Here is a 25,874-nt window from a genome sequence, read left to right as displayed (position 1 = left end):
GACGTGTAAAAGAGAGACTTTTGGATGTTAATGCTCTTAGAGGAGCAGTTGGAGGGATGTCTGATCATTATCTTGTGGAGGCGACGGTGAAGAGTTTCTTAGAGGTTTTCAGAAAAGAAAAGAGAATGTTGGGGAGAAGAGAGTGGTGACAGTAAGTAAGCTTGGAAATGAGACTTGTGTGAGGAAGTACCGGGGGAGATTGAATGTAAAATTGCAAAAGATGAGAGCAAATGACGTAAGGGGAGTGGGGGTGGAATGGGATGTATTTAGGGAACCAGTGATGGCTTGCGCGCAAGATGCATGTACCATGAGAAAGGTGGGAGGTGGGCAGACTAGAATGGGTAGTGTGTGATGGGATGAAGTAGTAAGATTGTAAGTGAAAGAAAAGAGAGTGGCGATTGGACGATTTTTGCTGGGAAATAATGCAAATGACTGAGAGATGTATAAAAGAAGCGGCAGGAGGTCAAGAGAAAGGTGCAAAAGGAGAAAAATGAGGGCAAATGAGAGTTGGGGTGAGAGAGAATCATTGAATTTTAGGGAGAATAAAAGATGTTTTGAAAGAAGGTAAATAAAGTGCGCAAGACAAGAGAACAAATAGGAACATCGGTGAAAGTGGCAAATAGGGAATTAATAACAAGTAGTGAAGTGAGAAGTAGATTGAAAATTTTGAAGTTTTCTTAAATTTGTTTGATGATAAGAGTGGCAGATATAGGGTGTTTTGGTTGGGGTGGTGTGCGAAGTGAGAGGGTCAGGGAGCATGGTTCAGTAAGTAGAAAAGAGGTAGCGAAAGATTTGCAGAACATGAAAGCCGGCAAGGCAGCGGGTTTGGATGGTATTGCAGTGTAATTTATTAAGAAATGGAGTGACTCTGTTGCTGATTGATTGGTAAGGATATTCACTGCATGTATGGATCATGGTAAAGTGCTTGAGGATTGGCAGAATGCATGCATAGTGCCATTGAACAAAGGCAAAGGGGATAAAGGTGGGTTTTCAGATTACAGAGGCATAAGTTTGTTAGGCATTCCTGGGAAGTTATATGGGAAGGTATTGATTGAGAGGGTCAAAGCATGTACAGAGCATCAGATTGGGGAAGAGCAGTGAGGTTTCAAAAGTGGTAAAGGATGTATGGATCAGGTGTTTGCTTTGAAGAATGTATGTGAGAAATACTAAGAAAAAGCAAAGGATTTGTATGTAGCATTTATGGATCTGGAGAAAGCATACGATAAGATTGATAGTGATGCTTCGTGGAAGGATTTAGAAGTGTATGGTGTGAAAGGAAAGTTGTTAAAAGCTGTGAAAAGTTTTTACCGTGGATGTAAGGCACATGTACGTTTAGGACGAGAGGAAAGTGAATGGTTCCCATTGAATATCGGTTTGCGGTAGAGATGCGTGATGTCCCAATGGTTGCTTAATTTGTTTATTGATGGGGTTGTTAGGGAGGTGAATGCAAGAGCTTTGGAGAGACGGGTTAGTATGCAGTCTGTTGTGGCTGAGAGGGCTTGGGAAGTGAGTGAATTGTTGTTCGCTGATGATACAGCTCTGGTGGCTGATTTGGGCGAGAAACTGAAGAAGTTGGTGAATGAGTTTGGTAGAGTGTGTGAAAGAAGAAAGTTAAGATTAAATGTTAATAAGAGCAAGATCATTAGGTTCAGTAGGGTTGAGAGACATGTTAATTGGGAGGAGCGTTTGAATGGAGAAAAACTGGAGGAAGTGAAGTGTTTTAGATATCTTGGAGTGGACTTAGCAGCGGATGGAACCATGGGAGCGGAAGCGAGTCATAGGGTGGGGAAAGGGGCGAAGGTTCTGGGAGCGTTGAAGAATGTTTGGAAGAAGGCGAGAATGTTATCACTGTGAGCAGAAATGGTTATGTTTAAAGGAATATTGGTTCCAACAATGTTATATGGTTTGAGGCATGGGCTCGAGATAGAGGTGTGCGGAGGAGGGTGAATGTGTTGGAAATGAAATGTTTGAGGACAATATGTGGCGTGAGATGGTTTGATCGAGTAAGTAATGAAATGGTAAGAGAGATGTGCGGTAACAAGAAGAGTGTGGTTCAGAGAGTAGAAGAGGGTGTGTTGAAATGGCTTGGACACATGGAGAGAATGACTGAACAGAAATTAACAAAGATGATGAATGTGTAAAAGGTGGAGGGAAGAAGGAGAAGCGGGAGACCAATTTGGAGGCGGAAGGATGAAGTGAAAAAGATTTTGAGCGACCGGGGCCTGAACATACAGGACGGTGAAAGGCGTGGAAAGAATAGAGTGAATTGGAACGATGTGGTGTACCGGGGTCGACATGCTGTCAGTGGATTGAACCAGGGCATGTGAAGCGTCTGTGGTAAACCATGGAAAGGCCTGTGTGGCGTGGATATGGAAAGGTAGATGTAGTTTCAGTGCATTACACATAACAGTTAGAGACTGAGTGTGAGCGCTACCTCGCTGGAGGGTCTGGGAAATGCTATTTTCATGTGTGGCGGGGTAGTGACGAGAATGGATGAAGGCAGCAAGTATGAATATGTACATGTGTATATATGCATAAGTCTGCGTATGTATATGTATGTATACGTTGAAATATATTTGCATGTATACGTGTGTGCATGGGCGTTTATGTATATATATGTTTGTAAGGATGGGTTGGGCCATTCCTTGCGTGTCTTCTTGCGCAACCTCGCTGATGCGACAGACTGCGATTGTGTATAATGATGATAATTATAATGAATATAATATATGTTATCCCTGGGGATATGGGAGAATGAATCCTTCCCACGCATTCCCCGCTTGTCATAGAAGGCGACTAAAGGAGACGGAAGCGAGGGCCTAAAAACCCTCCCCTCCTTGTATATTAACTTTCTAAAAGAGGAAACGGAAGAAGGAGTCTCGCGGGAAGTGCTCATCCTCCTTGAAGGCTCAGACTGGAGTGTCCAGATGTGTGTGTATGTAACCAAAATGAGAAAAAGGGAGAGATAGGTAGTATATTTGAGGAAAGGAACCAGGATCTTTTGGGTCTGAGTGAAACGAAGCTCAGGGGTAAAGGGGTAGAGTAGTTTGGGAATGTTTTCAGAGTAAAGTCAGGGGTTGGTGAGAGGACAAGAGCAAGGGAAGGAGTAGCACTACTCCTGAAACAGGAGTTGTGTGAGTATGTGACAGAGTGTAAGAAAGTGAAACTGAAAGTGGATGGAGAGAGATGGGTGAATAGTGGTGCCTATGCACCTGGGCATGAGATTAAAGGTCATAAGAGGCAAGTGTTTTGAGAGCATCTGAGTGAGTGTGTTAGCAGTTCTGATGCACGAGACCGGGTTATAGTGATGGGTGATTTGAATGCAAAGGTGAGTAATGTGACAGATGAGGGAATAATTGGTGTACATAGGGTGTTCAGTGTTGTAAATGGAAATGGTGAAGTTTGTAGATTTGTGCGGAAAAAAGGACTGATGATTGGGAATACCTGGTTTAAAAAGAGAAATATATATATGTATACGTATGTAAGTAGGAGAGATGGAAAGAGAGCGTTATAGGATTACGTGTTAATTGATAAGCGCGTGAAAGAAAGACTTTTGGATGTTGATGTGCTGAGAGGTGCAACTGGAAGGATGTCTGATCATTATCTTGTGGAGGCAAAGGTGAATAATTGGAGAGGTTTTCAGATAGAAGAGAAAATGTTGTGGTAAAGAGAGTAGTGAAAGTAAGTGGGTTTGGGAAGGAGATTTGTGTGAGGAAGTACCAGGAGACACTAAGTGCAGAATGGAAAGAGGTAAGAGCAAAGAACGTAAGGGGAGTGGGGGAGGAAAGGATTATTTAAGGAAGCAGTGATGGCTTGCGCAAAAGACGCTTGTGGCATGAAACGCTTGAGGGATGAGCAGATTAGAAAGGATGGTGAGTGGTAGGATTAAAGAAGTAGAATTATTAGTCAAAGAATAGAGGGAGGCACTTGGACGACTTTGGAAGGGAAATAGTGCAAATGACTGGGAGATGTATAAAAGAAAGAGACGAGAGGTCAAGAAGGAGGTGCAAGAGGTGAAAAAGAGGGCGAATGAGACTTGGGGTGAGAGAGTATCATTAAGTTTTAGGGACAATAAAACGATGTTTTAGAGGGAGGTAAATAAAGTGCGTAAGACAAGACAACAAATGGAAACATCAGTGAAGGGGACTACTAGGAAGGTAAAAACAAGTAGTGGTGATGAGAGATGTAGAGAGTATTTTGAAAGTTTATTGAATGTCTAGATGATAGCGTGGCAGATATGGGGTGTTTTGGTGGTTTGAGAAGTGAGAGGGTCAGGGAGAATGCTTTGGTAAACAGAAAAGAGGTAGTAAAAGCTTTGCGGAAGATGAAAGCCTCCTAAGCAGGCGGGTTTGGATGGTAATGAGTGGAATTTATAAAAAAAAAAAAAAGGGGGGGTAACTGTGTTCTTGACTGGTTGGTGAAAACATTCAATGTATGTATGGCTCATGGTAAAGTGCCTGAGGATTGGCAGAATGTATGCATAGTGCCATTGTACAAAGGCAAAGAGGATAAAGGTGAGTGTTCAAATTACAGAGGTACAAGTTTGTTCAATATTCCTGGAAGGGTAGTGATTGAGAGAGTGAAGGAATGTACAGAGAATGACATTGGCGAAGAGCAGTGTAGTTTCAGAAGTAGTAAAGGATGTGTGGATGAGATGTTTGCTTTGAAGAATGCGTGTAATAAATACTTAGAAAAACAAATGGATTTATATGTAGCATTTTTGGATCTGGGGAGAGCATATAATAGAGTTGATAGAGATGCTTTGTGGAAGGTATTAAGAGTACAAGGTGTGGGAGGCAAGTTGCTAGAAGCAGTGAAAAGTTTTTATCTACGTTGTAAGGCATGAGTACGAGTAGGATGAGAGGAAAGTGATTAGTTCTCAGTGACTGTCGTTTCCGGCAAGGGTGTGTGATAACTCAATGGTTGTTTAATTTGTTTATGGATGGGGTTGTTAGGGAGGTGAATGAAGGAGTTTTGGAGAAAGCGGCAAGTATGCAGTCTGTTGGGGATGAGAGGGCTTGGGAAGTGAGTCAGTTGTTGTTCGCTGATGATACATCACTGGTGGCTGATTCAGGTGACAAACTGTAGAAGCTGGTGAGTGTATTGGGTAAGGTGTGTGAAATAACAAAGCTCAGAGTAAATGTGAGTAAGAGCAAGGTTAGTAGGGACAGTTGGGTTGAGGGTCAAGTCAACTGGGAGGTAAGTTTGAATGGAGAAAAACTGTAGGAAGTGAAGTGTTTTAGATAACTGGGAGTGGATATCGTATCGGATGGAACCATGGAAGCAGAAGTGAGTCATATGGTGGGGGAGGGGTGGATATATATATATATAAATATATATATATATATATATATATATATATATATATATATATATATATATATATATATATATATATATATATATATATATATATATATATATATATATATATATATATATATATATATATATATATATATATATATATATATATATAATGTAACCAAGATGTGAAAAAAGGAGAGATAGGTATTATGTTTGAGGAAAGGAACCTAGATGTTTTGGCTCTGAGTGAAACGAAGCTAAAGGGTAAAGGGGAAGAATGGTTTGGGAATGTCTTGGGAGTAAAGTCAGGGGATAGTGAGAGGACAAGAGCAAGGGAAGGAGTAACAGTACTCCTGAAACAGGAGGTGTGGGAGTATGTGATAGAATGTAAGAAAGTATATTCTCGATTAATATGGGTAAAACTGAAAGTTGATGGAGAGAGATGGGTGATTATTGGTGCATATGCACCTGGGCATGAGAAGAAAGATCATGAGAGGCAAGTGTTTTGGGAGCAGCTGAATGAGTGTGTTAGTGGTTTTGATGCACAAGACCGGGTTATAGTGATGGGTGATTTGAATGCAAAGGTGAGTAATGTGGCAGAGATATACATTAGCGAGATATACATAAGCGAGATATACATAAGTGTACGTATGTAAGTAGGAGAGATGGCAAGAGAGCGTTATTAGATTACGTATTAATTGACAGGCGCACGAAAGAGAGACTTTTGGATGTTAATGTGCTGAGAGGTGCAACTGGAGGGATGTCTGATCATTATCTTGTGGAGGCTAAGGTGAAGATTTGTGGGAGTTTTCAGAAAAGAAGAGTGAATGTTGGGGTGAGGAGGGTGGTGAGAGTAAGTGAGCTTGGGAAGGAGACTTGTGTGAGGAAGTACCAGGAGAACTAAGTACAGAATGGAAAAAGGTGAGAACAATGGAAGTAACGGGAGTGTGGGAGGAATGGGATGTATTTAGGGAATCAGTGATGGAGTGCGCAAAAGATGCTTGTGGCATGAGAAGCGTGGGAGGTGGGTTGATTAGAAAGGGTAGTGAGTGGTGGGATGAAGAAGTAAGAGTATTAGTGAAAGAGAAGAGAGAGGCATTTGGACGATTTTTGCAGGGAAAAAATGCAATTGAGTGGGAGACGTATAAAAGAAGAGACAGGAGGTCAAGAGAAAGGTGCAAGAGGTGAAAAAAGAGGGCAAATGAGAGTTGGGGTGAGAGAGTATCATTAAATTTTAGCGAGAATAAAAAGATGTTCTGGAAGGAGGTAAATAAAGTGCGTAAGACAAGGGAGCAAATGGGAACTTCAGTGAAGGGCGCAAATGGGGAGGTGATAACAAGTAGTGGTGATGTGAGAAGGAGATGGAGTAAGTATTTTGAAGGTTTGTTGAATGTGTTTGATGATAGAGTGGCAGATATAGGGTGTTTTGGTCGAGGTGGTGTGCAAAGTGAGAGGGTTAGGGAAAATGATTTGCTAAACAGAGAAGAGGTAGTAAAAGATTTGTGGAGGATGAAAGCCGGCAAGGCAGCAGTGTTTGGATGGTATTGCAGTGGAATCTATTAAAAAAGAGGGTGACTGTATTGTTGACTGGTTGCTAGGGTTATTTAATATATGTATGACTCATGGTGAGGTGCCTGAGGATTGGCGGAATGCGTGCATAGTGCCATTGTACAAAGGCAAAGGGGATAAGAGTGAGTGCTCAAATTACAGAGGTATAAGTTTGTTGAGTATTCCTGGTAAATTATATGGGAGGGTATTGATTGAGAGGGTGAAGGCATGTACAGAGCATCAGATTGGGGAAGAGCAGTGTGGTTTCAGAAGTGGTAGAGGATGTGTGGATCAGGTGTTTGCTTTGAAGAATGTATGTGAGAAATACTTAGAAAAGCAAATGGATTTGTATGTAGCATTTATGGATCTGGAGAAGGCATATGATGGAGTTGATAGAGGTGCTCTGTGGAAGGTATTAAGAATATATGGTGTGGGAAGCAAGTTGTTAGGAGCAGTGAAAAGTTTTTATCGAGGATGTAAGGCATGTGTACGTGTAGGAAGAGAGGAAAGTGATTGGTTCCAGTGAATGTAGGTTTACGGCAGGGGTGTGTGATGTCTCCATGGTTGTTTAATTTGTTTATGGATGGGGTTGTTAGGGAGGTGAATGCAAGAGTTTTGGAAAGAGGGGCAGTATGAAGTTTGTTGTGGATGAGAGAGCTTGGGAAGTGAGTCAGTTGTTCGCTGATGATACAGCGCTGGTGGCTGATTCATGTAAGAAACTTCAGAAGCTGGTGACTGAGTTTGGTAAAGTGTGTGAAAGAAGAAAGTTAAGAGTAAATGTGAATAAGAGCAAGGTTATTAGGTACAGTAGGGTTGAGGGTCAAGTCAATTGGGAGGTAAGTTTGAATGGAGAAAAACTGGAGGAAGTGAAGTGTTTCGATATCTGGGAGTGGATTTCCCAGCGGATGGAACCATGGAAGTGGAAGTGAATCATAGGGTGGGGGAGGGGGCGAAAGTTTTGGGTGCGTTGAAGAGTGTGTGAAAGTCGAGAACATTATATCGGAAAGCAAAAATGGGTATGTTTGAAGGAATAGTGGTTCCAACAATGTTATATGGTTGTGAGGCTTGGGCTATGGATAGAGTCGTGCGGAGGAGGGTGGATGTGCTGGAAGTTAGATGATTAAGGACATTATGTTGTGTGAGGTAGTGATCGGGTAAGCAATAATAGGGTGAGAGGGATGTGTGGTAATAAATAGAGTTTGTTTGAGAGAGCAGAGGAGGGTGTTTCGAAACGGTTTGGTCACATAGAGAGAATGAGTGAGGAAAGATTGACCAAGAGGATAACGTGTCAGAGGTGGAGGGAACGAGAAGTGGGAGAGCAAAGGAGGTGGAAAGATGGAGTGAAAGAGATTTTGAGTGATCGGGGCCTGAACATGCAGGAGGTTGAAAGGCGTGCAAGGAATAGAGTGAATTGGAACGATATGGTATACTGGGGACGACATACTGTCAATGGATTGAATCAGGGCATGTGAATCGTCTGGGGTAAACCATGGAAAGCTCTGTGGGGCCTGGATGTGGAAAGGGAGCTGTGGTTTCGGTGCATTATTACATGACAGCTAGAGACTGAATGTGAACGAACGTGGCCTTTGCTGTCTTTTCCTAGCCCTACATCGCACATATGAGGGGGGGCTTTATTTCAAGTGTGGCGGTTTGGCGATGGGAAAGAATAAAGGCAGACATTATGAATTATGTACATGTGTATATATGTATATGTCTGTGTGTGTATATATATGTATAAGTTGAGATGTATAGGTATGTATATTTGCGTGTGTGGACGCGTATGTATATACATGTATATGTGGGTGGGTTGGGCCATTCTTTCTTCTGTTTCCTTGCGCAACCTCACTAACGTGGGAGACTGCGACAAAGCAAAATAATGATATATATATATATATATATATATATTTTCTTTTTTTTTTTTTTTTGCTTTGTCGCTGTCTCCCGCGTTTGCGAGGTAGCGCAAGAAAACAAACGAAACAAAATGGCCCAACCCACCCCAATACACATGTATATACATACGTCCACACACGCAAATATATATACCTACACAGCTTTCCATGGTTTACCCCAGACGCCTCACATGCTCTGATTCAATCCACTGACAGCACGTCAACCCCAGTATACCACATCGATACAATTCACTCTATTCCTTGCCCTCCTTTAAACCCACCTGCAAGTTCACGCCCCTATCACGCAAAATCTTTTTCACTCCATCTTTCCACCTCCAATTTGGTCTCTCACTTCTCCTCGTTCCCTCCACCTCCGACACATATATCCTCTTGGTCAATCTTTCCTCACTGATTCTCTCCATGTGCCCAAACCATTTCAAAACACCCTTTTCTGCTCTCTCAACCACGCCCTTTTTATTTCCACACATCTGTCTTACCCCTACGTTACTTACTCGATCAAACCACCTCACACCACACATTGTCCTCAAACTTCTCATTTCCAGCACATCCATCCTCCTGCGCACAACTCTATCCATAGCCCACGCCTCGCAACCATACAACATTGTTGGAACCACTATTCCTTCAAACATACCCATTTTTGCTTTCCTAGATAATGTTCTCGACTTCCACACATTCTTCAAGGCTCCTAGGATTTTCGCCCCCTCCCCAACCCTATGACCCACTTCCGCTTCCATGGTTCCATCCGCTGCCAGATCCACTCCCAGATATCTAAAACACTTTACTTCCTTCAGTTTTTCTCCATTCAAACTTACCTCCCAATTGACTTGACCCTCAACCCTACTGTACCTAATAACCTTGCTCTGATTCACATTTACTCTTAACTTTCTTCTTTCACACACTTTACCAGACTCAGTCACCAGCTTCTGAAGTTTCTCACATGCATCAGCCACCAGCGCTGTATCATCAGCGAACAACAACTGACTCACTTCCCAAGCTCTCTCATCCCCAACAGACTTCATACTTGCCCCTCTTTCCAAAACTCTTGCATTCACATCCCTAACAACCCCATCCATAAACAAATTAAACAACCATGGAGACATCACACACCCCTGCCGCAAACCTACATTCACAGAGAACCAATCACTTTCCTCTCTTCCTACACGTACACATGCCTTACATCCTCGATAAAAACTTTTCACTGCTCCTAACAACTTGCCTCCCACACCATATATTATTATTCCTTCCACAGAGCATCTCTATCAACTCTATCATATGCCTTCTCCAGATCCATAAATGCTACATACAAATCCATATGCTTTTCTAAGTATTTCTCACATACATTCTTCAAAGCAAACACCTGATCCACACATCCTCTACCACTTCTGAAACCACACTGCTCTTCCCAATCTGATGCTCTGTACATGCCTTCACCCTCTCAATCAATACCCTCCCATATAATTTACCAGGAATACTCAACAAACTTATACCTCTGTAATTTGAGCACTCACTCTTATCCCCTTTGCCTTTGTACAATGGCACTATGCACGCATTCCGCCAATCCTCAGGCACCTCACCATGAGTCATACATACATTAAATAACCTTACCAACCAGTCAACAATACAGTCACCCCCTTTTTTAATAAATTCCACTGCAATACCATCCAAACCTGCTGCCTTGCCGGCTTTCATCTTCCGCAAAGCTTTTACTACATCTTCTCTGTTTACCAAATCATTTTCCCTAACCCTCTCACTTTGCACACCACCTCGACCAAAACACCCTATATCTGCCACTCTATCATCAAACACATTCAACAAACCTTCAAAATACTCACTCCATCTCCTTCTCACATCACCACTACTTGTTATCACCTCCCCATTTGCGCCCTTCACTGAAGTTCCCATTTGCTCCCTTGTCTTACGCACTTTATTTACCTCCTTCCAGAACATCTTTTTATTCTCCCTAAAATTTAATGATACTCTCTCACCCCAACTCTCATTTGCCCTCTTTTTCACCTCTTGTACCTTTCTCTTGACCTCCTGTCTCTTTCTTTTATACATCTCCCACTCAATTGCATTTTTTCCCTGCAAAAATCGTCCAAATGCCTCTCTCTTCTCTTTCACTAATAATCTTACTTTTTCATCACACCACTCACTACCCTTTCTAATCAACCCACCTCCCACGCTTCTCATGCCACAAGCATCTTTTGCGCAATCCATCACTGATTCCCTAAATACATCCCATTCCTCCCCCACTCCCCTTACTTCCATCGTTCTCACCTTTTTCCATTCTGTACTCAGTCTCTCCTGGTACTTCCTCACACAAGTCTCCTTCCCAAGCTCACTTACTCTCACCACCCTCTTCACCCCAACATTCACTCTTCTTTTCTGAAAACCCATACAAATCTTCACCTTATCCTCCACAAGATGATGATATATATATATATATATATATATATATATATATATATATATATATATATATATATATATATATATATATATATATATATATATATATATATATATATATATATATATATATGTATAAAACTATGTATGTATGTGATTGTCCAAAAAATACAACGAGCGTTCATAAACTTATCGTTTTACAAATCTTTTCAACAATAGCGTTATCAAATTTGTATAGACCATCACTAATATTAAGATTATAATTCTTTGTGTTTTCAATAACAGAAGATTCAATGATATTTTCTCGTTAATAGAGTTAGAGTTAACAACTGAGAGGGCGTTACTCCAGTCAATACAATGATGATAGTTTTTAACATGATTAAACAACGCATTTGATTCTTGTCTCGTTCTTATACTATATTTATGTTGCTTAAGTCTAACAGAAAGATCCTTGCCTGGCTGACCAACATAGAATTTATCACAGTTTCCACAAGGCACTTTATAGATCCAACCAAGAGATTTTTCTGGTGAATTCCTGATTGAGATATTCGTTAAAGTATTATTATTGCTAAAGGCAACATTTACATTAAAGTTTAAGCAACATGGGAAGCAAAGTTAAATTATTATTAAAAGGGAGAACTAACAGATTCAATGTGTCAATGGGAAGTTTGGGCTCAACTCTATAAAATTGATTTCTTTGCTAACTTAAGGGATTTGTCAATGAAAGATCTAGGGTACTTTAACTTTGATCCAATAGAATATATCTTCTCAAACTCATCATCAATAAACTCTGGACTGCAAATACGTAATGCCCTAAGGAACATAGATGGAAATGGTGATGATTCAACTCCGTCATGTTGAGATGAGTAATAATAGATATATGAGCATACATTGGTGGGTTTCCTGTATATGCTAAACTTAAACTTGTTTCTTTGTCTATGGATCATGCAATCTAAATTATAGTAACATACCATTGTTTTCATTTTCTACAGTAAATTTGATGGAATGTACTAAATTGTTAAGTAAGAGGAGAAATATTTGTAAATTTTCATTTGTTGGCCAAACACAAAGAACATCATCTACATACCTAAACTAAATTGCATTAGAAGGGAAGATATCCTTTAGTAATTTTGTTTCAAAAAATTCCATATGAAGACTACTTAGTACATTTGAAAGAGGGTTACCGATTGCCATACCAAATTTTTGAGCATAATAATCTCCATTAAATTGAAATACACAGTCTTTTATACACAACTTTATCAGTTCAATGAAATTAGACTTTGAAACAGGTAAGTGAATATCATCCAAGACATCAAATAAATATTCTAAAAGGTCATCAACTGTAACTTTAGTGAAAAGTAAGGACACATCAAAGCTAACTAGTTTGAAATCAAAATCAACATTGATATTGTTTAGCTTGTTGACTAAATCTACATTGTTCATGATATTAGAAGTTGATACCTTACCCACTAAATGGCTTAATAAAGAAACTAAACATTTTGACAATTTATATGTGATGGAGCCTACTGATATCACTATAGGTCTTGCCGGGAAATTCTGCTTATGTGTTTTGATAAGTCCATACATATATGGCAATGAAGGGGACAAAGACGACAAACTTTTGATACGAGAAATGTTACCTTTCAACAACAACTTCATTTCTTTATTGAAGTGAGAATTAACTGCTTCTAAGGGATTTTTACTAAGTTTAGAATATGTTGTGTTATCATTTAGAAGATAATTCATTTTAGATAAATAGTTACTTTTGTCCAAAATCACAACAGTGTTAGCCTTATCTGCTTTAGTAATATGTATATCCTTGTCTTTTTTTTAAGGTGTTAATAGATCTTATGAATCTTTTAGGGCAATTAGCTTCCACTGGTTTTGACAAACTGGCGTACACTAAACCCTTACAGATATTAATATAATCATTACTTAAATTACTGTATTTTTCTAAATTACAAAAAGACTTTGTGACATCAACACAGCTGGCTTCTCTGTTAGAGCACATAAAACTTAGACCGTAGCCTAATGCACACAAGGAATCTTTATCTAGTTGTTATTAGACAGGTTTACCACAAAACATGAGTTAATGTTCTTGGTCTAGTTGCTGTTTTCAATAATATGGTAAAACTTACGATTCATTGACACTTGTAGCCTATTGCGTTCCTTCCTTGATTCATCATAGTAATAGTCCAACATCCGGTTCTTCCAGTGTGTCGGCATTGCCATTTCAAATCTTTTCATGGAATTTTTTGAAACAAAATTTCTAAAGGATATCTTACCTTCTAATGCAATTTAGTTTAGGTATGTAGATGATGTTCTTTGTGTTTGGCCAACAAATGAAAATTTACAAATATTTCTCCTCTTACTTAACAATTTAGTACATTCTATCAGATTTACCGTAGAAAATGAAAATAATGGTATGTTACTATAATTTAGATTCCATGATCCATAGACAAGGAAACAAGTTTAAGTTTAGTATATACAGGAAACCCACCAATGTAGGCTCATATATCCATTATTACTCATCTCAACATGACAGAGTTAAATTATCATCATTTCCATCTATGTTCCTTAGGGCATTACGTATTTGCAGTCCAGAGTTTATTGATGATGAGTTTGAGAAGATATATTCTATTGGATCTAAGTTAAAGTACCCTAGATCTTTCATTGATAAATCCCTTAAGTTAGCAAAGAAATCATTTTATAGAGTTGAGCCCAAACCTCCCATTGCCACCAAGAATCTTTTAGTTCTCCCTTTTAATAATAATTTAACTTTGCTTCCCATGTTGCTTGAACTTTAATGTGAATGTTGCCTTTAGCAACAATAGTACTATAAAGAATATCTCAATCAGAGATTCACCAGAAAAATCTCTTGGTTGCATCTATAAAGTGCCTTGTGGAAACTGTGATAAATTTTATGTTGGTCAGACTAGTGAGGATCTTTCTGTTAGACTTAAGCAACATAGATATAGTATAAGAACGGGACAAGAATCAAATGCCTTGTTTAATCATGTTAAAAACTATGATCATTGTATTGACTGGAGTAACGCCATCTCAGTTATTAACTCTAACTCTATTATATTTATTTATTTATTCTAGTTTGCTTTGTCACTGTCTCCCGCGTTTGCGAGGTAGCGCAAGGAAACAGACGAAAGAAATGGCCCAACCCACCCCCATACACATGTATATACATACACGTCCACACACGCAAATATACATACCTATACATCTCAATGTACACATATATATACACACACAGACACATACATATATACCCATGCTCACAATTCACACTGGCTGCCTTTATTCATTCCTATCGCCACCTCGCCACACATGGAATAACATCCCCCTCCCCCCTCATGTGTGCGAGGTAGCGCTAGGAAAAGACAACAAAGGCCTCATTCGTTCACATTCAGTCTCCAGCTGTCATGCAATAATGCCCGAAACCACAGCTCCCTTTCCACATCCAGGCCCCACACAACTTTCCATGGTTTACCCCAGATGCTTTACATGCCCTGATTCAATCCATTGACAGCACGTCAACCCCGGTATATCACATCGATCCAATTCACTCTATTCCTTGCCCACCTTTCATCCTCCTGCATGTTCAGGCCCCGATCACTCAAAATCTTTTTCACTCCATCTTTCCACCTCCAATTTGGTCTCCCACTTCTCGTTCCCTCCACCTCTGACACATATATCCTCTTGGTCAATCTTTCCTCACTCATTCTCTCCATGTGACCAAACCATTTCAAAACACCCTCTTCTGCTCTCTCAACCACGCTCTTTTTATTTCCACACATCTCTCTTACCCTTACATTACTTACTCGATCAAACCACCTCACACCACATATTGTCCTCAAACATCTCATTTCCAGCACATCCACCCTCCTGCGCACAACTCTATCCATAGCCTACGCCTCGCAACCATACAACATTGTTGGAACCACTATTCCTTCAAACATACTCATTTTTGCTTCCCGAGATAATGTTCTCGACTTCCACACATTCTTCAAGGCCCCCAGGATTTTCGCCCCCTCCCCCACCCTATGATTCACTTCCGCTTCCATGGTTCCATCCGCTGCCAAGAGAAATATCATTGAATCTTCTATTATTGAATACACAAAGAATTATAATCTTAATGTTAGTGATGGTCTATACAAATTAGATAACTTTATTGTTGAAAAGATTTGTAAAACGATAAGTTTATGAACACTCGTTGTATGTTTTGGACAATCACATGTTTACCAAATGGCGTCCTATCTTCGTCTCTTCGATGTATATTAACTGACTGTTATATTTCTCTCTTGTGTCTCCCCTGATGATGTGATTATTACACGAAAGTGCAATTGGGAACTTCTCGTGTTTCATTTTCCCCGTGGACTTATAGGAATATATATATATATATATATATATATATATATATATATATATATATATATATATATATATATATTGGATCGATGTGGTATACCGGGAGTTGACGTGCTGTCAGTGGGTTGAATCAGGGCATGTGAAGCGTCTGGGGTAAACCATGGAAAGCTGTGTAGGTATGTATATTTGCGTGTGTGGGCGTATGTATATACATGTGTATGGGGGTGGGTTGGGCCATTTCTTTCGTCTGTTTCCTTGCGCTACCTCGCAAACGCGGGAGACAGCGGCAAAAAAAAAAAAAATGTATATATATATATATATATATATATATATATATATATATATATATATATATATATATATACCAATGCAGTATATCATTAATAAAATACAGTATTATGATACTTCCTACGTATGTTCCAACAGTATTTTGTATCCCTGAAATTTATACAAATCATCAATTTATGATTACATCAGTATTTAAGTATGGCTGGATTTACCACATTATATTTGAATTTTATTTTTAATTTTGTAGATTTGTTAAAATGATAAATTTTTTGATGGACAGTATCATTCATCATATAATATGAAAATGAATAGTGGATGTGATTAATAGTATTGCAGATTTAGTAGATATAAGGTTTCAGTGATATCTCAGTAAGTAGATAAATCTGTCCATGTTGTACAGTCATACCTTGTAAATGCCTTAGGTTCTCACTCCATGTTCATTGCTAGAAGTGATAATTTACAAAGTATATATATGAGTAAATGCAGGGCCGTAGCTTTCAACATTTCAATCCCACCCCATTTACATCGGTTTACATTTTGCATTATTGTTCTTTCCTCTTGGTTTGTCTTAATCATTTTCATTTTTTACTACGTTAGTTCCATGCATTTATCAAAGGCTTAGAACAAGCTCATTAATTTTTTTCTTTAACTAGAGATGAAAATGTTTGTAATTTTTACTACTTCTGGGAAAGTGAATCATTCTTTTACATCTTCACAATTTATGAGTTCTTAAGCATTATTTTCATACAGCAACTAACAGCAACTAGATTTTATGATTAACATTACATAGATATATCTGTGAAATGTTCATACTTTGTCCTGCTTTTCTCATGCATCTACTCTTTCTCATGATAACTATGATAATGTTTGTTTTAATGTATGTTCTAACCCTTATGCTGGGAATCGCCATACTATGATTTGCATAGCAAGTGCTGGAAGTTATTGCATGAACACTAGCATTGGCTAGGCTTACTTTGAACAACTTCCAATACTAAGTGTCTCTTGATCACTATAGGTGCTTATTCCAGAGACTACCATTTTTCTGGGAGTAATTCTGATGTAAATATATATACAGATAAATGTAAGTACTATCTCTAGATTCAGGGGAGAAAGAATGCTGCACACATACCTCCTACATGTCAAAGAAAGTAGATACGTTGGGCGGGAGTGGGAGACTGGAAATATTCCCAACCTTTATTACATCCCATGAGAACGAACAGGGACAAGTCAGATGAAGATCCTTATTCTTTTTGATTTCTCATTATTTATGGTAACTTAATATTCGTTACCTTTCGATTATTATATTTGCAAATGAATATATGGGAGCGGGGGGCTGGAAATCCTCCCCTCTCATTTTTTTTTAATTTTCCAAAAGAAGGAACAGAGGGGGCCAGGTGAGGATATTCCAAAAAAGGCCCAGTCCTCTGTTCTTAACGCTACCTCGCTAACGCGGGAAATGGCAAATAGTTAAAAAAAAAAAATATATATATATATATATATATATATATGTATATATAAGATTTTGTGTGATCGGGTCCTGAACATGCAGGAGGGTGAAAGAAGGGGAAGGAATAGAGTGAATTGGATCGATGTGGTATACCGGGGTTGACGTGCTGTCAGTGGATTGAATCAGGGCGTGTGAAGCGTCTGGGGTAAACCATGGAAAGTTGTGTGGGGCCTGGATGTGGAAAGGGAGCCGTGGTTTCGGGCATTATTGCATGACAGCTAGAGACTGAGTGTGAACCAATGGGGTCTTTGTTGTCTTTTCCTAGTGCTACCTCGCACACATGAGGGGGGAGGGGGATGGTATTCCATGTGTGGCGAGGTGGCGATGGGAATAAATAGAGGCAGACAGTGTGAATTGTGTGCATGGGTATATATGTATGTGTCTGTGTGTGTATATATATGTGTACATTGAGATGTATAGGTATGTATATTTGCGTGTGTGGACGTGTATGTATATACATTGTGTATGGGGGTGGGTTGGGCCATTTCTTTCGTCTGTTTCCTTGCGCTACCTCGCAAACGCGGGAGACAGCGACAAAGCAAAAATAAATAATATATATATATATATATATATATATATATATATATATATATATATATATATATATATATATATATATATATATATATATATATATATTTATTTATATGAAAATCTGTGATGCGGAAAGAAACAAGATGAAGGGAAGGCTTACCATTCGACCGGAGGAAAGTCGTCTGTTAAAAGCATATTTCAATAGATGCTCGATATATGTTGACAAGCGTTGGCTCAGATTGGTGGACGTCTCGTCGTAACGTTCCCTGATTGGCCAGCCCGAGTCTGTGGCATGGTGTCAAGGGTAATATATGAATTTGAAATTGTGAACCCATCTGATGTATTTCTGAGAATTTTAGGATAACCTTTTCTATCAATGTGCCATTTGGCATCTAAAGATCCTGATAAAAGCGCTTTCAATCACATATCATTTTTCGGGTAACAATATCTGCTTCCATTAGTCATGTGCACTTACTTCTGCGGTTATGCTTGCATGTGTCCAAGTTTCAGCCACCGGTGACTAAACGCCTTTTTCTCTCCTCTTTTGATTTCATGTTTAATATGGCCAAGTTTTTTTTTTTTCGTTTACCTCATTTTTCGATTCCTTCTTGCCTCTGCTATTATGTTTTGATCTTTATTTAATTCCTGATTGCATTTTCCTTTCCATATTTTCTATTCTTTATTCAGTATCATCATTTTCATAGGACATGTCCTCACTCCCCTGTCTTTATTCATCGTCGTCGTTTGTCATCAAGTCTATCCTCATTTCTTGTTTCTTCTCTTTTTCGTCTGCAGGTGAATACTGAGTGCAGGTGCCATAGATAACCAATGCATTCATCAAATATTTCCTTTAAGATGTAACCATCCTCTCTCAATCAACATACCACACATTATAATTGTGGTTTCGTAACTAGGTTTGATTAATACCACGTTCTGCAGTATCTGTGCACCTACGGAAAGTGATTTTCAGTTCTTCCCACGAACATTAAAACTTGATATGTCCGTTTTTGATGTTTACAACTAGATCAAACCGATTTCTCTCAAAATGATGTAAGCGAGCTTAGTGGAAAATATCTTCCGCTGTAGGTGATAAAGGACTTTATCTTCCAAAGGATTGTTGACAGAAAAAACTGGATCATCCTTGAATCTAAAAGCACACCTCATAAGTACATCATGGACATGACTGATGGCCTTTGCGTCTCCCGTGGTTACAAGTTAAGTGTCCAGATATTACTCCGTAGGCAGAAGTTTGTTGCTTTTCTATTCTTACTTTAATAACCCCGATTTATTATCTTCTCTTCCACTATCATCACAGCCTCATTAGGGTCCAATGATCTGTTGCTGTAATCTTCTGTATTCCTATGTATATATCTAGCCTAGAATGTATAATTTCTTATAAAGACGTCTATGGTTTTTGAAACTACAGTGATCTATGAGAATTGTTAGAACTGGTTGTTCTTTTCTAGTACCTTCAAATCACAGCTTGTTGGTAAAGCTGTGAATATACGACAAGATTTTGCAAAAAGCCAGGGCGAGCGCGTAGAATTTTCGGCTGTAAATTCTATAGATACGAAGACCTCGACTTGTGAGTGCAATCAGGTGAAAGCCAGCAACATAACGTGTGAGTGAAGCAGAAAGAAAAGACAGCTACTTGAACCAAGAGGGTGACACTTAGCAACTAATGAAGTGCTGGCTCCCCACTCAGCTGTCACTAACTCTTCCGAGGAGAGAGAGAGAGAGAGAGAGAGAGAGAGAGAGAGAGAGAGAGAGAGAGAGAGAGAGAGAGAGAGAGAGAGAGAGAGAGAGAGTACCTGTAGGTGCTGAAGTTTGATGGCAGTGGATCCAGAGCCAACACCCGAGGGAGTACTATTATGGGAGGCTTTATTCACCTCCTCCTCTGCCCACTTGTACACCAGCCCCGCCTCCGTTAGCCGCATCAGTCTGGAGAAGTGAGTGAAGGCGGCAGTAGAGAGAGAGTCATGAAGCTTTTTTCCCACTAGAAACGTTGATATGTTAAAGCACATATGACTGCCACGTAGCTATGAAAAAAATCTTTAATCACGTACCTTCATCCGTGCATGTTCATGTTCTACCTAGAAGCATTAGGAGAAAGTCTTGAACTTGTGTATAGAGTATTCTAAGATGATTCAAGTTACAAAAATGATTCAGGATTATCCATAGACACACAACACACACACACACACACACACACACACACACACACACACACACAAACACACACAAACACACACACACACACATATATATATATACATATATATATATATATATATATATATATATATATATATATATATATATATATATATATACATATTCTTTTTCTTTCAAACTATTCGCCATTTCCCGCATTAGCGAGGTAGCGTTAAGAACAGAGGACTGGGCCTTGAGGGAATACCCTCACCTGGCCCAATTCTCTGTTCCTTCTTTTGGAAAATTTAAAAAAAAAAAAAAAAAAAAAAAAAAAAACGAGAGGGGAGGATTTCCAGCCCCCCGCTCCCTCCCCTTTTAGTCGCCTTCTACGACACGCAGGGAATACGTGGGAAGTATTCTTTCTCCCCTATCCCCAGGGGATATTTTCTTTTTTTTTTTTCATACTTTGTCGCTGTCTCCCGCGTTTGCGAGGTAGCGCAAGGAAACAGACGAAAGAAATGGCCCAACCCCCCCCATAAACATGTATATACATACGTCCACACACGCAAATATACATACCTACACAGCTTTCCATGGTTTACCCCAGACGCTTTACATGCCTTGATTCAATCCACTGACAGCACGTCAACCCCGGTATACCACATCGCTCCAATTCACTCTATTCCTTGCCCTCCTTTCACCCTCCTGCATGTTCAGGCCCCGATCACACAAAATCTTTTTCACTACATCTTTCCACCTACAATTTGGTCTCCCTCTTCTACTTGCTCCCTCCACCTCCGACACATATATCCTCTTGGTCAATCTTTCCTCACTCATCCTCTCCATGTGCCCAAACCACTTCAAAACACCATCTTCTGCTCTCTCAACCACGCTCTTTTTATTTCCACACATCTCTCTTACCCTTACGTTACTCACTCGATCAAACCACCTCACGCCACACATTGTCCTCAAACATCTCATTTCCAGCACATCCATCCTCCTGCGCACAACTCTATCCATAGCCCACGCCTCGCAACCATACAACATTGTTGGAACCACTATTCCTTCAAACATACCCATTTTTGCTTTCCGAGATAATGTTCTCGACTTCCAAACATTCTTCAAGGCCCCCAGAATTTTCGCCCCCTCCCCCACCCTATGATCCACTTCCGCTTCCATGGTTCCATCCGCTGCCAGATCCACTCCCAGATATCTAAAACACTTCACTTCCTCCAGTTTTTCTCCATTCAAACTCACCTCCCAATTGACTTGACCCTCAACCCTACTGTACCTAATAACCTTGCTCTTATTCACATTTACTCTTAACTTTCTTCTTCCACACACTTTACCAAACTCAGTCACCAGCTTCTGCAATTTCTCACATGAATCAGCCACCAGCGCTGTATCATCAGCGAACAACAACTGACTCACTTCCCAAGCTCTCTCATCCCCAACAGACTTCATACTTGCCCCTCTTTCCAAAACTCTTGCATTTACCTCCCTAACAACCCCATCCATAAACAAATTAAACAACCATGGAGACATCACACACCCCTGCCGCAAACCTACATTCACTGAGAACCAATCACTTTCCTCTCTTCCTACACGTACACATGCCTTACATCCTCGATAAAAACTTTTCACTGCTTCTAACAACTTTCCTCCCACACCATATATTCTTAATACCTTCCACAGAGCATCTCTATCAACTCTATCATATGCCTTCTCCAGATCCATAAATGCTACATACAAATCCATTTGCTTTTCTAAGTATTTCTCACATACATTCTTCAAAGCAAACACCTGATCCACACATCCTCTACCACTTCTGAAACCACACTGCTCTTCCCCAATCTGATGCTCTGTACATGCCTTCACCCTCTCAATCAATACCCTCCTATATAATTTAACTGGAATACTCAATAAACTTATACCTCTGTAATTTGAGCATTCACTCTTATCCCCTTTGCCTTTGTACAATGGCACTATGCACGCATTCCGCCAATCCTCAGGCACCTCACCATGAGTCATACATACATTAAATAACCTTACCAACCAGTCAACAATACAGTCATCCCCCTTTTTTAATAAATTCCACTGCAATACCATCCAAACCTGCTGCCTTGCCGGCTTTCATCTTCCGCAAAGCTTTCACTACCTCTTCTCTGTTTACCAAATCATTTTCCCTAACCCTCTCACTTTGCACACCACCTCGACCAAAACACCCTATATCTGCCACTCTATCATCAAACACATTCAACAAACCTTCAAAATACTCACTCCATCTCCTTCTCACATCACCACTACTTGTTATCACCTCCCCATTTGCGCCCTTCACTGAAGTTCCCATTTGCTCCCTTGTCTTACGCACTTTATTTACCTCCTTCCAGAACATCTTTTTATTCTCCCTAAAATTTAATGATACTCTCTCACCCCAACTCTCATTTGCCCTTTTTTTCAACTCTTGCACCTTTCTCTTGACCTCCTGTCTCTTTCTTTTATACATCTCCCACTCAATTGCATTTTTTCCCTGCAAAAATCGTCCAAATGACTCTCTCTTCTCTTTCACTAATACTCTTACTTCTTCATCCCACCACTCACTACCCTTTCTAATCAACCCACCTCCCACTCTTCTCATGCCACAAGCATCTTTTGCGCAATCCATCACTGATTCCCTAAATACATCCCATTCCTCCCCCACTCCACTTGCTTCCATTGTTCTCACCTTTTTCCATTCTGTACTCAGTCTTTCCTGGTACTTCCTCACACAGGTCTCCTTCTCAAGCTCACTTACTCTCACCACCCTCTTCACCCCAACATTCACTCTTCTTTTCTGAAAACCCATACAAATCTTCACCTTAGCCTCCACAAGATAATGATCATGATCAGACATCCCTCCAGTTGCACCTCTCAGCACATTAACATCCAAAAGTCTCTCTTTCGCACGCCTGTCAATTAACACGTAATCCAATAACGCTCTCTGGCCATCTCTCCTACTTACATAAGTATGCTTATGTATATCTCGCTTTTTAAACCAGGTATTCCCAATCATCAGTCCTTTTTCAGCACATAAATCTACAAGCTCTTCACCATTTCCATTTACAACACTGAACACCCCATGTATACCAATTATTCCCTCAACTGCCACATTACTCACCTTTGCATTCAAATCACCCATCACTATAACCCGGTCTCGTGCATCAAAACCACTAACACACTCATTCAGCTGCTCCCAAAACACTTGCCTCTCTTGATCTTTCTTCTCATTCCCAGGTGCATATGCACCAATAATCACCCACCTCTCTCCATATATATATATATTTTTTATCTTATTCTTTTTTTCCTATCTTGCTTTGTCTCTGTCTCCAGCGTTAACGAGGTAGCGCAAGGAAACAGACGAAAGAATGGCCCAACCCGCCCACATACACATGCATATACATACACGTCCACACACGCAAATATACATACCTATACGTCTCAATGTACACATATATATACACACACGGACATATACATATATACATATGTACATAATTCATACTGTCTGCCTTTATTTGTTCCCATCGCCACCCCGCCACACATGGAATAACAACCCCCTCCCCCCTCATGTGTGCGAGGTAGCGCTAGGAAAAGACACCAAAGGCCACATTCGTTCACACTCAGTCTCTAGATGTCATGTAATAATGCACCGAAACCACAGCTCCCTTTCCACATCCAGGCCCCACACACTTCACATGGTTTACCCCAGGCGCTTCACATACCCTGGTTCAATCCATTGACAACACGTCGACCCCGGTATACCACATCGTTCCGATTCACTCTGTTCCTTGCAAGCCTTTCACCCTCCTGCATGTTCAGGCCCGGATCACTCAAAATCTTTTTCACTCCATCTTTCCACCTCCAATTTGGTCTTCCACTTCTCGTTCCCTCCACCTCTGACACATATATCCTTTTGGTCAATCTTTCCCCTCTCATTCACTTAATGTGACCAAACCATTTCAAAACACCCTCTTCTGCTCTCTCAACCACACTCTTTTTATTTCCACATATCCCTCTCACCCTTACATTACTTACTCGATCAAACCACCTCCGACCACACATTGTCCTCAAACATCTCATTTCCAGCACATCCACCCTCCTGCGCACAACTCTATCCATAGCCCACGCCTAGCAACCATACAAAATTGTTGGAACCACTATTCCTTCAAACATACCCATTTTTGCTTTCCGATATAATGTTCTCGACTTCCAAACATTCTTCAAGGCTCCCAGAAATTTCGCCCCCTCCCCCACCCTATGATTCACTTCCGCTTCCATGGTTCCACCCGCTGCCAGATCCACTCACAGATATCTAAAACACTTTACCTCCTCCAGTTTTTCTCCATTCAAACTTACCTCCCAATTGATTTGACCCTCAACCCTACTGTAACTAATAACCTTGCTCTTATTCACATTTACTCTTAACTTTCTTCTTTCACACACTTTACCAAACTCAGTCACCAGCTTCTACAATTTCTTACATGAATCAGCCACCAGCGCTGTATCATCAGCGAACAACAACTTACTCACTTCCCAAGCTCTCTCATCCACAACGGACTGCATACTTGCCCCTCTTTCCAAAACTCTTGCATTCACCTCCCTAACAACCCCAACCATAAACAAATTAAATAACCATGGAGACATCACACACCCCTGCCGCAAACCTACATTCACAGAGAACCAATCACTTTCCTTTCTTCCTACACGTACACATGCCTTACATCCTCGATAAAAACTTTTCATGCTTCTAACAACATGACTCCCGCATCATATATTCTTAAAACCTTCCACAGAGCAGCTCTATCAACCCTATCATATGCCTTCTCCAGATCCATAAATGCTACATACAAATCCATTTGTTTTTCTAAGTATTTCTCACATACATTCTTCAAAGCAAACACCTAATCCACATATCCTCTACCACTTCTGAAACCACACTGCTCTTCCCCAATCTAATGCTCTGTACACGCCTTCACCCTCTCAATCAATACCCTCCCATATAATTTAACAGGAATACTCAACAAACTTATACCTCTATAATTTGAGCACTCATTCTTATCCCCTTTGCTTTTGTAACAATGGCACTATGCAAGCATTCCGCCAAACCTCAGGCACCTCACCATGAATCATACATACATTAAATAACCTTACCAACCAGTCAACAATACAGTCACCCCTTTTTTAGTAAATTCCCCTGCAATACCATCCAAACCTGCTGCTTTGCTGGCTTTCATCTTCCGTAAAGCTCTTACTACCTCTTCTCTATTTACTACATCATTTTCCCTAACGCTCTCACTTTGCACACCACCTCGACCAAAACAACCTATATCAGCCACTCTATCATCTAACACATTCAACAAACCTTGAAAATACTCACTCCATTTCCTTCTCACATCACCACTACTTGTTATCACCTCCCCATTAGCCCCCTTCACTGAGATTCCCATTTGCTCCCTTGTCTTACGCTATTTAGTTACCTCGTTCCAAAACATCTCTTTATTCTCCATGAAATTCAATGATACTCCCTCACCCTATCTCTCATTTGCCCTCTTTTTCACCTCTTGCACCTTTCTCTTCACCTCCTGGCTCTTTCTTTTATACATCTCCCACTCATTTGCATTTTTTCCCTGCAAAAATCGTTCAAATGCCTGTCTCTTCTCTTTCACTAATAATCTTACTTCTTCATCCCACCACTCACTACCTTTTCTAATCAACCCACCTCCCACGCTTCTCATGCCACAAGCATCTTTTGGGCAAGCCATCACTGCTTCCCTAAATACATCCCATTCCTCCCAAACTCC

The 25,874-nt window shown here is 40.1% G+C and overlaps 1 protein-coding gene across 1 annotated transcript in view; it reads right to left on the bottom strand.

Moving 5' to 3' along the window:
- The window catches only part of LOC139753339 (uncharacterized), a 71,741-nt gene that overhangs the window by 6,659 nt on the left and 39,208 nt on the right, over positions 1–25,874 (bottom strand). Inside the window, exon 2 of the mRNA XM_071669695.1 lies at positions 19,692–19,821. Coding sequence (XP_071525796.1) covers positions 19,692–19,817 — 126 coding nt within the window. The 5' untranslated portion in view covers positions 19,818–19,821. The remainder of the gene's footprint in view (positions 1–19,691; positions 19,822–25,874) is intronic.

This window comes from Panulirus ornatus, chromosome 14 (assembly GCF_036320965.1).
Source record: "Panulirus ornatus isolate Po-2019 chromosome 14, ASM3632096v1, whole genome shotgun sequence".
Taxonomy (NCBI): Eukaryota; Metazoa; Arthropoda; class Malacostraca; order Decapoda; family Palinuridae; genus Panulirus; species Panulirus ornatus.
Note: the sequence above shows the minus strand (reverse complement) of the source record. Positions and strands in the feature narration are given on the sequence as shown.